This window comes from Heloderma suspectum, chromosome 8 (genome assembly GCF_057233095.1).
Source record: "Heloderma suspectum isolate Gila_16-S chromosome 8, 16-S_ref, whole genome shotgun sequence".
Classification (NCBI taxonomy): Eukaryota; Metazoa; Chordata; class Lepidosauria; order Squamata; family Helodermatidae; genus Heloderma; species Heloderma suspectum.
In genome coordinates this window covers 46,996,081-47,009,763 of record NC_139465.1, presented here as the reverse complement: position 1 = coordinate 47,009,763, position 13,683 = coordinate 46,996,081, and the positions used below count along the sequence as shown (strand labels likewise).

At 50.6% G+C, this 13,683-nt stretch overlaps 1 protein-coding gene across 1 annotated transcript in view; it reads right to left on the bottom strand.

The window, feature by feature from the left end:
• HYDIN (HYDIN axonemal central pair apparatus protein) overlaps nucleotides 1-13,683 on the bottom strand; it is a 337,764-nt gene that overhangs the window by 272,415 nt on the left and 51,666 nt on the right. The window contains exon 9 of the mRNA XM_084812324.1: nucleotides 9,311-9,494. Within this exon, the coding sequence (XP_084668450.1) occupies nucleotides 9,311-9,494 (184 nt within the window). The remainder of the gene's footprint in view (nucleotides 1-9,310; nucleotides 9,495-13,683) is intronic.

Sequence of the window (13,683 nt, the reverse complement as noted above, 5' to 3'; positions counted from 1 at the left end):
AGGCAAAAGGGATACCCAATTGTCCTGTTGGCAATTTACATAGCACAGCAAGTAGTGCTCCATCATGGCATTGGTGCATTCAGTCTGCCCATCTGTCTGGGGGTGGTGAGCAGAAGGAAGTTGGAATTCTATATTGAGCAGCGTGCCAGAATCGGGCCATGAATTGGGGCCCCCAATCCGAAACTAGCCCCTCCGGCCAGCCATGTGATCAGAAAATGTGGGGCAAAAACAGTTCTGCTGTTTCTTTGGCCATGGGAAGTCCAAAGCACAGTATAAAATGGGCCATTTTAGAAAATAAGTCCACCACCACCAAAACGGTGGTCTTACCTTGTGATCATGGCAAGTCGGTGATAAAGCTGAGGGACAGCAGTTTCCAGGGTCCTGAGGGTGTAGGCAGTTAATGGAACAATCCAGTGGGTTTGCCCGTGGGGTCATAGAATCACAGAATAGTAGGGTTGGAAAGGGCCTAACAAGACCATCGAGTCCAACCCCCTGCTCAATGCAGGAATCCAAGTCAGAGCATCCCTGACAGATGGCTGTCCAGCCTCCTCTTGAATGCCTCCAGTGTGGGAGAGCCCACTACCCCCCTAGGTAATGGGTTCTATTGTTGTATTGCTCTAACAGTCGGGAAGTTTTTCCTGATGTTCAGCCGGAATCTGGCTTCCTGGAACTTGAGCCCATGATTTTGTGTCCTGCACTCTGGGATGATCGAGAAGAGATCCTGGCCTTCCTCTCTGCGACAACCTTTCAAGGACTTAAAGAGTGCTATCATCTCTCCCCTCAGTCTTCTCTTCTCTAGGCTAAACTGGCCCAGTTCTTTCAGTCTCTCCTCATAGGGCTTTGTTTCCAGTCCCCTGATCATCTTTATTGCCCTCCTCTGAACCCTCTCCAGCTTGTCTGCATCCTTCTTAAACTGCAGTGCCCAGAACTGGACACAGTACTCCAGATAAGGCCTAACCAGTGCTGAGTAGAGAGGAACTAGGACTTCCCGGGATTTGAAAGCTATGCTTCTATTAATGCAGCCCAAAATAGCATTTGCTTTTTTTGCAGCCACATCACACTGTTGGCTCATATTCAGCTTGTGATCTACAGCAATTCCAAGATCCTTTGCCCATTGACCTTTGCCCATTGACAGGTGTCACACGAGGCCACATAGGTTTTGACATCCTGACATACTTGGGGCCACCAAAAATCCCCAGTGACCCCATGTAACATTTTGGAAAAGCGAAAATGCCCAGCAATGCATGAGTTGTGGCACTGTCAGAGGACTTTCTGCCACAGGCTTTTGGAAGGCACATAGACTCTGTGTGAGTGGTAAAGCAGACCGCCTTTCAACGAAAAGTGTGTTGACTTGGTAGCTCCAACTGAACATAGGGATCCTGCGCTTGTTCCGTGCGAAGGACCCCTACCCAGGATTGGAGGTCAACTGCAGCTACCAGATGCTCAGGGGGAAGGAAGGGGGGGGCTCTCCTCGCCGCCCGCCTGTAACTGCAGCTTATGGGAGAGTGCATCTGCTTGTTGGTTTTTTGCGGCTCTAACATGGCAGATTTTGAGGTTGAACCGTGAAAAAAAAAAGGGATGATCTAATTCATGGCCCTGGCTGGCTGGAGGTGTTCCACATTTCGATGGTCGGTTATAACTTCGACTGGGTGCTGTGCCCCCTCTAGAAGATGCCGCCATGTTTCCAACGCCAACTTTATAGCTAAAAGTTCCTTTTCCCAGATGGTGTAATTTCTCTCTGAAAGGGCCAATTTCCGGGAATGGTAAGCACAGGGCTACAACTCTTCCCGCTCCTTACCCAGCTGTAAAAGTACAGCCCCTACAGCAAAAATTGGAAGCATCTGTTTGCACTACAAAGGGTTTTTGTGGATTAGGATGTAAGAGGATTAGTTCAGAGCTAAACACTCGCTTCAGCTCTTCAAAAGACTATTGGGCAGAGTCAGACCAGTGGAAGGATGATTTCTTGCCTTTGAGGAGGTCTGTCAGAGGAGCCGTAAATTTTGCACAGCCGGGCAGGAACTTTCTGTAAAAATTGGCAAAGCCCAGGAATCTTTGTAAGTCTTTCTTGGTTGATGGAGCCTGCCAGGACAGTATGGCTTGGACTTTCGCAGGATCCATTTTGATGCCTTCTGCTGAAATCATATAACCCAGGTAGTCCAGGGTTATCAAATCAAAAGCACACTTCTCCAGCTTAACAAATAGACAGCGCCCCCGGAGACGCTGTAAAATAGCTTTCACATGCCATTCATGAGCCTGGGGGTCTGGCAAGTAAATAAGCAAATCATCCAAGTAAATGATGAGGAATTTGTCCAAATAATCCCTGAAAATGTCATTCATAAAACGTGAAAATACGCTTGGAGCATTGACTAGCCTGAAGGCCATGACCAAATATTCAAACGTGCCATACCTGCAACAGAACGATGTCTTCCATTCGTCCCACTTCCGGATGCGTATCAGATTATAGGTGCTGCGCAGGTCCAATTTGGTGAAAGTCTTAGCTTGTCCCAGGTGCTCTAACATCTCAGTGATTAGAGGAGGGGCGTATTTGTCGCATATGGTAATGGCATTTAGGTTTCTGTAATCGTGCACTGGACAGAGCTCCCTCAATTTCTTTTTTATGAACAGAGTTGGGGCTCCTGCAGGGGAGGTGGAGGGACGAATAAAACCCCGCTTCAAATTGGTGTCCAAAAACTTCCGTAGAGCTCTAAGTTCCAGCTCCAACATAGAGGACAGCCACCCGGCGGGGATGGGAGCTCCTGGGATCAAATCAATGGCACAATCATGGGGTTGGGGGGGGCAGTTGGTCGGCCTCCTTCTTGTTGAAAACATCCCTGAAAGCAGCATATTTGCTGGGTAGTGACACTGGAGTAGGAGAGTTGCTTTGAGGTGACGGTGATGGTGAGGGGGAGGAAGGGGTTAATGCCTGGGTCACCATCGCTCCAGCTCCTGGGATGCAATGTTGTTGACAGTAAGGGGATGCAAACTGCACTTGATGACACTTCCATGAGATCTTAGGATTGTGCTTTGACAGGTATAATATGCCTAGCACAATTGGGGAACCTTGGCTAGATTAAATTTAATTTGTTCTACATGCCCCTGGGAATTTAAGATGACTGGAGTTGTAATCCAAGTGACTGCTCCAGACAAGAGAGGATGCCCGTCGATGGTCTCCAACTTCAACAGGGTGGGCAGGAGCAGAGCAGAGATGTTGTGTTGTTGAGCAAACTCTTCATCCATAAAACTGGTAGTAGCCCCAGAATCCATCAAAGCCATGACACATCATCCCCCCTCCCCCCGGGAGAGGTGTGTGCGAGGTGTTCCTTCCTCACTGGAAACTCCCATCAGACTGGGGGGTTGGTCTAGTCAGGCTTGGGTGGCAGGAGGTAGTGAGGGAGCTGGGGCCTTTGGTTGGGATCGGAAGGCCCTGGCAATGTGTCCTTTCTTCCCACATATGAAACACAGACCTTCAGTGCACTGCCGTTCCCACTCTGCTGGAAGCAGCCCAGATCGGGTTGCTCCCAGTTGCACTGGGGTGTCCTCTGCTCCTGTGGCAGGGCTGCTGCCTTGCAAATGCAAATTCTAGGAAACTCTCAGACTACAATGGAAACAGCTATCCACACCATTATAAATATCAACAGAGGGTCTGAAGTGGAAGTTAGAGAAGTTCCCAGCAGTTTGAACGAGAACTTCTTGGCCAGGCTCGCTTCGCAGGGATGCCCCTCCCTTATGGTGGCTCCCTCCTACGTAGGCTTTCACATGTAGCCAACCTGGTGGAGCGTCTGAACTCCGCCTCTGACGTTTCCTGCTTCGCCCTGTGATGGACCCTAGCATCCCTCAAGTCATGCCCTGCGCTCTCCTCCTCCCCTGAAACCTGGGTTCTCATGGAGGAGGAAAGGGGGGCTGAGACATCTGTGCGCCAAGTCTCGGGAAGAAGGCCTTGCCATATCTGAGCTCACTAGGGAGGGATCCTCCCCCTGTTCTGGCTGTTCGCATTCTGAATCTGACCTTCTAGATATCTCCACATGCTCAGATTCAGTCCTGACACCAATTACATTTTGGGACAGCCCCATAGTTATCATGGTATCCATGAAGTACTGAGGGACCTCAGAAACAGTGGGCACACAGTAACTATACTGGAAGAACCCGACTTAAGGAAAAGAATCAGACTTGAAGCAGTCTCAGGAAATCTGTTTTTTCCTTGGTAAGCTCCAGGGTGGCTGCTGGATGACCACGATGTCATCTATCCCTAATAACCTCAACACACAGCCAGCTGGGAGTAAATCACTCATGGGGACCCCCCCCCCAGGAATCTTTCAGCTGGGGGAAGAACCAGAAGAAGGAACAAGCATAAGATGTCTAATTGTTCTTCTCCTCAACTAGCCATTATCACACCAACACCATACCCAAGACCACACTAACCACACCATGTGAGTACACATTCAGCGAAAAGCTTTAAAACAGCCCAAGCATCTTTTTCAGAGTGGTCCAGTTTGGACATAATGACAATCCATGGGTTGTTTAACCCATGGATTGTTGGGGCCATGCAGGAGTGAGTGTGTTGGCTCCTGACTGCTCACCCCTTCCGCTTAGTTTCTGGATTACAAAACAACCCAGGAATGACCCTTTCCTGGGTTGTGCTCAGTGACATGTGAAACCGGAACTCTGGGTTGCTGAGGGAGAAATAACCCAGAGATTTATCCCATGGTTTGTTGGGCTGCGCAGAAGGGGGTGAGTTCACTGCCTCCTGATGGCATGCCAAGGCCGCACTGCCTCCTGATGGCACGACACTTCCATTTTGTTTCCAGGTGGCAAAGCAATCCATGGTTGGTCATTATGCATGAATTGGGGCTTCTTTCTTTTTTCAAGGGCTACCAAGACTCCCAGGAGGGACTCCAGGCTGAACATTATAGTTAAGTAGTTTCACTCCCTGTTCTTAGAAGAAAAGAAGGTGGCACTCGCCCTCATGCCTCTGCTGTGGTGTCCACCCTCCACCTATAGAAGGTCCCTAATACGTATCTCTCCCCAGAGCTAGGCTCCCACATTTCACCTGGCAGGAGATGTGGTCATTCCATGGGGCTTGGGGCTTACCTAGCCCAGCCATGTCCCAGTAGATCCTGCCCTGTTCCCTGGTGCAGCAGCAGTGGGGATATCTATGTTGGGGAGTGACGATGTGGGCAAAGTCCTTCCCCAGTCTCCCATTGTTCTAGCTGCAGTTCTAGTGAGTACTTGTAGCGCTGCAGTAGCAGCTGCACAGCAGAGGATACAACAGCTAAACTTGGAAATGGCCCACGTTGCTTTCCTGTTTCCCTGGCCTCTCATCTTGAGTTGCATCTTCTTTAGTGAGCTTCATGTGCTCTGTGTTTTGAACTGGTCTTGCATAGAGATTTCAGGGTCGATAACCCCAACCTTTGCCTCAGCCTGACAAACAACCATCCTGATCCTGCAAAGTCCACTCCTATTTATGTCTTTACAATATATCATGGCTTAACAAAACTCTTGGGGGCCTCTTTGAGAGTCACAATAGCTAACTGTACTCAAAGAGAAATCTTCAGATGTTCCTCATCAAACTGGGGGGAGGCTTGGAGTGGGGTGCCACAGGACCCTGTCCTGAGTCCAATGCTCTTCAACATTTTGATCAATGACTTAGGTTGCAGCTTGGGGGTGGAGAGGATCCTTATCAAATCTGAGCATGACACAAAAGTGGGAAAGTAAGTTAACATCTCAGAAGGCAGGGATGAATTCAAAATAGCCTTCACAGAATAGAAAACTGGGCTGAAACTAACACAATGAAATTCAACAGAGCCCAATGCAAGGTTCTGCATTCAGGCTACGAGAACAGCTAAGGCAAAAATCAAATGGGTATAGGAAGGGGAGATACCTGTCTTGGCAGCAGTACTCAAGAAGAGGATTTCAGGATTGCAATTAATTACACACTAAATACACACTAAATAGCTAATGAGACAGAATCATACTTTCCAAGTCGCAAGAAATAATAGTCCCACTTTATTCCACTCTAGTCCAATCTCATCTGGAGTACTTTGCCCAGTTTTGGTCACTACACTTTAAGAAGGATATAGACAAATTGGAACACGCTCAGAAGAGTGCAATAAAGATGGTCAAGGGCATGGAAAATGTGTGCTATGAAGGAAAGTTTAAAGAGCTGGATATGTTTAGCCTAAAGAAGAGGCAGACTTCCTTGAACACCAGGAGAAAGGCCTTGATGGTAAGAGCAGTCTGCCAACAGAACCAATTACCTAGCAGGGTGGTAGTCTCTCCCTCACTCCTCAAGCCAGGGACTGGACAGCCATGTGTTGGGGTTGGGCTAGCTTTGCATTTCCTGCATCGAGCGGGAGGGTGGACTAGATCGCCTCCTCCAGTGCTTATTGCTTTGGAAAGCAGGCTTATGGCAACAATAACAACACCCTTCTCTTGCTTCTCTAATTGCAGTGCCAGCAGAACAGAGAGCAAGGGAGAGGACACCAACGGGCTGATGAAGCAAGACGTGGGGAGGAGTTTCAAATTGTGGAACCTGAGAATGCTGTAGCTGGGAGGCTCAGCTGCCACAAGCAAGCACGGCACATCCTCCTCCCAGCAGCCAAGACCGACTTCCCTCTCCTCCCGTAACCAAGCAGTGGGGAATGGGCTGCCTTCTCCTGCTATCGGGGTGGGCCATTGGCAGCGGTCTGTCTGGACTGAGTCAGGAGCTGGGGAGTGAGGACCAATGAGCCATCAGAGGGCAAACCCAAAGGCCAGAGGACAAGCCGCAAGTCAGGACTGAAGAGCAAGTCCAGAAACACAAGACACTCCAGACCTTGTTGCCCAAGCAGAGCTTCCTGCCTGGAACGATCCAGTGGCCAGCGTGGGTGGGCAGAGTTGGTCCAATCTGGAATGTTCTTGGTTGAGAGTTACAGTTAGGCACTTCACATGGGGCAGTGGCCAGCAGTTTCTGACCCCCACAGCACAGAATAAAGGGTGGGGAATGGGTCCATGCTGCTCTGCAACCAGAGGCTACCAAGGGCCCAGTGCAACGTTTGCTGCAGGAAGTGTGCTGGCTGTGCTCTGCAGTAAACTACTCCCTGCATTGCTTTCAATTAATGCAAGAAATGCCAGGGGTTACTGCAGATCCCCTGTCTGTTCATCCAAGGTAAGGATGAGCCTTGCTGAAGACCTTCTCCACCCTCACCACCAGCCATTCCAGCAGGCTTGACTTGAGAAGGAAGCAGGGCCATTCTGCTAGCCCTGCTGAAAGGGCACTTTTCCCATCTTCCCTCCCCATTCCTTTTCCCTTGTGTGTCATGTCGTTACAGATCGTAAGCCTGCGGGCAGGACCCTCTCCTTTTACTGATTATAGGTAAGCCACTCCAGGAGCCTTTTTGGCTGAGCAGCAGCATAAAAATACTTCAGAAAATGAATAAAGTAAATAAGGGGACCTCTCACAGTAGCTGTTGATGTTATCATACCCAACCAGAGGTCTCCTACTCCAGCCCCCATCCTTGAGAGAAAGATACCACATCTATACACCACCATTTCCCATGTCATTCAGATTATGCACATAGTGAGCAGAAAGGAGTGATGAAGCATCATGGGGAAAAGCTCCCCTACTCTTGATTGCTGTGTTACCATCTACAGGCTTTGCTGGGTGGCAAAGCCTAAACTGGGAACTTCATGGTTTCAGGCAGAGACCTAGCCGGAAGCAATCTAGGGCTTTGCATGCTCAGAGCTCTGTGCCCCAAGACTGGCAAAACTGAGCTGGGCCTCTGGGTTGGCCTGTCCTGGCCCAGAGAGCAGGAGCCCAGCATGCTGCCCTTGCCTGCTCAGCGCAGCAGGCTGGAGACTGCACATGCCAAGCCTGGTTCCTGGCATAGGCAAGGGATGCATGGGCACGCTCAGGCGAGAGGGGGCAGGGCTTCCTGTGCATTCCACGCCCACACATGCACAGCCCAAAGGGCTTCCCGTGCATTCCAAGGGAGCATGGACACATCCCTCAAAGGGACTAGAGCAGTGCCAGCAGCCGCCGCCTCTGCCTCGCTGCCTCTCTCCCTCCCCTTCCAGGCTGGAGGCAGCAGCTTTGGGGGACTCTCAACATCCCCTTCCCTCCTCAGAGGAGATGCGGAGACTTGGCGCCCCAAGAGAGAACGTGGTGTTGGGAGCACTCACTGTCGGCGCCACCTCTGCCTCTCCCTACTCCTGCCCTTGGGGGTGGGGGCAGGGGCAGAGGCCGTAGTGGGTTCAGGTCCTTGAGGTGAAGACTGAGCAAGCCCTGCTCCTCGCTTGCTCACAAGAGGCTACGAGGGAGGCCCTGCCTGACCTGCACCTCTTTGTGCGGGAATTCCTTTGCGCCAGTTCTGGGGCTGCTGTAAAGTTCTGTTGTTGAGGGCAGCACAGCTGCGGGTGGAACGCGTACAGGGCATGGCGTAAGTGCGCTCCCCCTGTGCCATCCATCCTGGCCACAACTCCACCCGGTTTAGCCATTCTGCCTGCATATCTGTGCCAGAGGAATAATGGCCTTGTCAGAATGTTCTGCCAGTGTTGCCACACAATAAGCAAGTCAAGTCAGTCCAAGGTCAAAGCCAGCAAGTTCTCAGAGCAGAGGGTCAGACAGGGATTTAGCAAGAACAGTGGTCAAAGGCAGTCCACGTTTACTTACAGGAGCTCAGGCAGAAAAGGCACTAGGAGGGGCAAGGGACGATGGATCCAGACCTGGTGAAGAGATATTGTTCCACCAACTCTCCCAACCTGGAGGTGAGGCTTTTAAGCAGGAGCTGTCAGGATCCCACCTGAGGTTCAGCTGCATGTAGCTTATTAGAAGCTTCTAGAAGAAGTCCTCCTCATGAGGAGGACCCATACCCATGAGGAGCCCTTTGCTGTAATCATGCACTTCTCCTGAGCATAAGGACTTAAGCCTGCCTATTCAGACGTCATTGCTCCTGGGGGTTCAGTGGTTGTTCCACCTCTGCCTCAGAGGCGGACCTTCCTCGGGGGGGGGGGGGTGGACCCTTGGCAGTCTCCCGCCAGGCCCCACACTCCTTTTAAATTGCTGGTGAGGGTAGATCCTGGGCATCGCCAGTTACTAAGGCCTCCAGGTCCTCCTCTGTGGAGGAATCATCTAGCTGGGGCATCACACACACACACACACACACACACAGACTGACTGAGACTCATGGGGTTTGGATGAGGATTAATGAGATAACATAGAAAAGCAGCTTTGGGCACTTTAGAAAAGCACTACACACATTAGTATGAGTCTAATGACTCATACTAATGACTTAGTATGAGTGCATCTCATGTCCTTTCAGGCCCTGTTTCTTACCAGTGGCTCAATAGAGAAGATGTTATTGTTGAAGAGCATGGAGTCTTCATGTACCATTGCCTGACGGTTCTGAAAGGTACGGGTGACAATGGAGAGATGCTCACGAAGTGCAGGATTCATATTACATTCCACCAGAAGCTGATCAAGTGCACGCTCTTCCTCAGTCTGCAGTGTATGGCAGAGGCTGGAGTCACAGGGAGAAAGGAACGGAACAGATTATGTATGGGGCAACTTGCATCCGAAGGCAATTCAGAGCCCAGACGAAGGGGAGAGCTAGGATGGTCTGAGCCTAAGTTTCTCAGAAGATATTTTGCTGAGAAAATGTCTGAGATTTTTCGTTTCCTCCTAACGGTGAGCCCCACCTCCCAGGAGCCACTGGAGAATTCCTCCTCCCTCTGGAGAAACGTGGAGAAATGGTCCTTGCAGCTCCTCTGCCCACAAAGAGGGTGGGACCTTTAGAGGAGCCATGGCTCACAGCACCACTCTGAATCATCAGGGTAGGACTAGCAAACTGCAGTTTTCAAGGGCAGAGCCACCTCTGCCTTCATCTTGCAGCGAAGCACATCCCGCTTCAGCCTGACTTTGGAATTCAGTGAGGCCTTATGCCCTGTCTCTCCAAGATTTCTCTCATTCTCTCAGCTGCTCTCTTTCTTTCTGGCCATGCTGATAGGGCATGGTCATGAAACGAAGGTTTTTCAGCACCTTCAAGTAAACATGTTTGTTCAAGCAAACAAGTAAACATGTTTGTTCAAGCAAACATGTTTACTTCCCCATGCCCTGGAAAGGCAGAAGGTGCTAGTCTTGTAAGCCAGGGGTTCCTAAACCAAGGGCAGTAAGTCCCAGGTCAAGTACAGGCTCCTCTTTTCTCCCATTCAACAAGGAAGGCCCTACACAAGCAAGCCCAGCTTAGCATTCTGACGAAAAAATAAGTGGGGAGGCTGAATTCTCCTCTGCACTGAAGGCACCTGACATCTGTGGAGAGCCAGTGTGGGACACTGGGTAGAGTGTTGGACTGTGACTGGGGAAACCTGGGTTCATGTCCTCACTCAGCCATGAAGCTCTCTGGGCCAGTCACTGACTGTCAGACTAACCTACCTCACAGGGTTGTTGTGAGGATAAAATGGAGAGGAGGAGGATCATGCCTGCCACCTTCAGCTCCTTAGAGGAAAGGGGGAATATAAATGTAACAAATAAATAAGTGCATCCATCCAGCAGCTGTGGCTGACTTTCATCAGGTGGGGAATGTAATGCAGGGGCAGGCATAATGCAGCCCACATGCACACCCCGCTACCCCTGTTGCACCCACTGCCCCGTTGCCCCCAAATTTCATTCATATAAAAATGGCACCCGTAGCAGCTATGGAGCACCCAAATGGTCAAATTTAGCTATGGAGTGCCAAAATCATCTTTGTTGTCCTCCTCTGAACCCTCTCCAGCTTGTCTGCATCCTTCTTAAAGGGCGGTGCCCAGAACTGGACACAGTACTCCAGATGAGGCCTAACCAGTGCTGAGTAGAGGGGAACTAGGACTTCCCGGGATTTGAAAGCTATGCTTCTATTAATGCAGCCCAAAATAGCATTGGTCATTTTTGCAGCCACTTCACATTTGTTGGCTCATATTCAGCTTGTGATCGACAACAAGTCCAAGATCCTTCTCGCTTGTAGTGTTGTTGAGCCACGTATCCCCCATCTTGTAACTGTGCATGTGGTTTCTTTTTCCTAGGTGCAGAACTTGGCATTTATCCATATTACATTTCATTCTGTTGTTTTCTGCCCAGCGCTCCAGTCTATCCAGATCACTGTAAATTTTGTTTCTGTCTTCCAAAGTATTAGCTATCCCTCCCAATTTTGTGTCATCTGCAAATCTGATAAGCATTCCCTGCACCTCCTCCTCCAAGTCATTAATAAAAATGTTGAAGAGCACTGGGCCCAGGACTGAGCCCTGCGGTACCCCACTCATTACCCCTCCCCATAGGAAGTCTATGTGTCTAATTCGATCATTAGACACAGAGACAGCTGGGTTTGTGATGAGTGTGTAGACTGCATGGTGAATTGCCTGCCTGGTGCGAAGGTTGCGGATATCACGCGCCGTCTAGATAGCCTAGTAGACAGTGCTGGGGTGGAGTCAGTGGTCATGGTCCATGTCGGTACCAACGATGTGGGGAAATGTAGTCATGAGGTCCTGGAAGCCAAACGTAGGTTGCTAGGCAGGGGGTTGAAATCCAGGACCACCAAGGTGGCTTTCCCTGAAATGCTACCTGTTCCACACGCAGGGCCAGCTAGACAGGTGAAGCTGAGGAGTCTCAATGCCTGGATGAGACGGTGCTGCAGGGAGGAGGGATTCAGATTTGTTAGGCACTGGGGAACATTTTGGAACAAGCCAGGCCTGTACAAGAGGGGTGGGCTCTACATGAACCAAAATGGAACCAGCTTGCTGGTGTTAAACATAAAAAAGGTGGCAGAACAACTTTTAAACTGAAGCTTGGCGAAAAGCCAACAGGAGCTAGGAAGCATCCAGTTTGGGTTCAATCATCCCAAGGGGATGAAAATGAAAATGTTTTCCATTGCCCAAATACAGAAGGAGAGGAAACAGGCCATGGTAGAACATAATAGCCGATCAAGGAGGCCAAAGTACCATAGTAAAAGATGCACACGCCAAAGATACCTGGGGAGGGACACTGTGTCTAGGTGTTTCTATGCAAATGCTTGAAGGTTCCCAGCCAAAACAGGAGAGTTGGAGTACTTGTTTTTAAAGGAGAAGCTGGATATAGTGGGCATAACAGAAACCTGGTGGAGCGGGGAGAGCCAGTGGGATACGGTCATCTCTGGATATAAACTTTACAGAAAGGACAGGGAAGGGCGTACTGGGGGAGGTGTTGCTCTGTATGTCAAAGAGGGTGCATTGTTGACCAGACTAGAACAACTAAAAAAGGGAGACTCTTCCACAGAAGCACTGTGGGTGACAATACCAGACTCCAAAACTAATGTAATGCTATTGTCCCCCAAACCAGAATGCTCAGGTTGACCTTGAGATGGAAAACAAAATCAGGGAAGCCTCCAATTTAGTACATTTAGTAGGCTCGCCACAATGCCTTTGAAACATTCCTCTAAGTTATTTTCCTCCTTGGTACTTCCAGAATGAAGAATGACTACATGGTGACTTTATCAAAGGATGACAAGAGCGGAAAGATCCCTGGATTTCTTGTCAGGTAAACTGCACTTTTGTCACACTTCAGGCCTGCCGATGCTTCAGCCATTATTAATTTTCATGACAAGATACGGATCTCCAAAAATGAAGAAAGATCCTTGAGTTCACCTTTCCATGAAGAGCCTTGGTCAGGCTCGCAAAACATGTGGCCCAGCCATTGGGGCTTGCCAAGTGCTCAACAAGCCTTCTGTTCTGGCAGCCCCAAGCAGGAGGTTCATCGTGTCCCTGGCGGGTGGTGGGTAGCTGTCTTTGGCTTGGTGGGCCCAAGCTGTGCCTACCTGGGCTGGAGTTTCCCCTAAAGATGTGCCACTACCACCAAAGGGCCTGAGGTGGCGGCCTGGCTATCTCTGTGCTTTAACAATGCACGTGAACATATCCACGCAGCCTGGAGAACTAAAACGCAATGATAAAACATAGAAGGTTCGGAGCTCTTCACACATCGCATTGTTTAGGTCAGCCTTCCCCAACCGGGTGGCCTCCAGGTGTGTTCAAACGCATCTCCCCTAATTCCCAGCCAGCATGGTGATGCACGGTGATGCTGGCTGGGAATTAGGGGAGTCAGTCCAGCACAGCTGGAGGCCACCTGGTTGGGGAGTCTGGCTGAGGTTCCTGCGGCAGTAAGGGCTGCTTCGCTTGCTCAGCGGCCAGCCTCCCTGCTTGTGCCCCGCTGCTGCTGCTGCTGGGATCCTCTCTCTGCTGCCTGGCTAGCCACCGCCTCCCCACTGCCTCCTCACAGCAGCAGAAGGCCCGTAGTCCAAGGCAGCATCACAGCATCCGCAGTGGTGCGAGAAGTTCTGGCACCTGAGGCAGGAGGACACGCGCTGCTGCTCCCCACACTGCCACTGTCACCCATTATTGCCCCCACCCCAGAAGAAGAGATTGGGCAAGCAGCATCTCCAGAGAGCCGCCCGGCCCAAATGCTATGCTCTGAGTGGTTCTCCTTCAAAGTGAAGCATTATACAGGCAGTCTCTAGAGTCGTCCAATTGAGAGACTGTGCGAGGTGGGCGGGCAGGCAGGGGGGGCATTCTTGCACTGGTTGAGCACTAAGTGTGAGAGATGGAGCTCTGGTGGCTGCTCTCCCCCGTAACATTTGCCACAGCGCGCAAGCAGGGCTGGCACAGCAGTGGCAGTAGTGCCTGAAGGGGTCCTCCTGGTGAGGGGAGGGC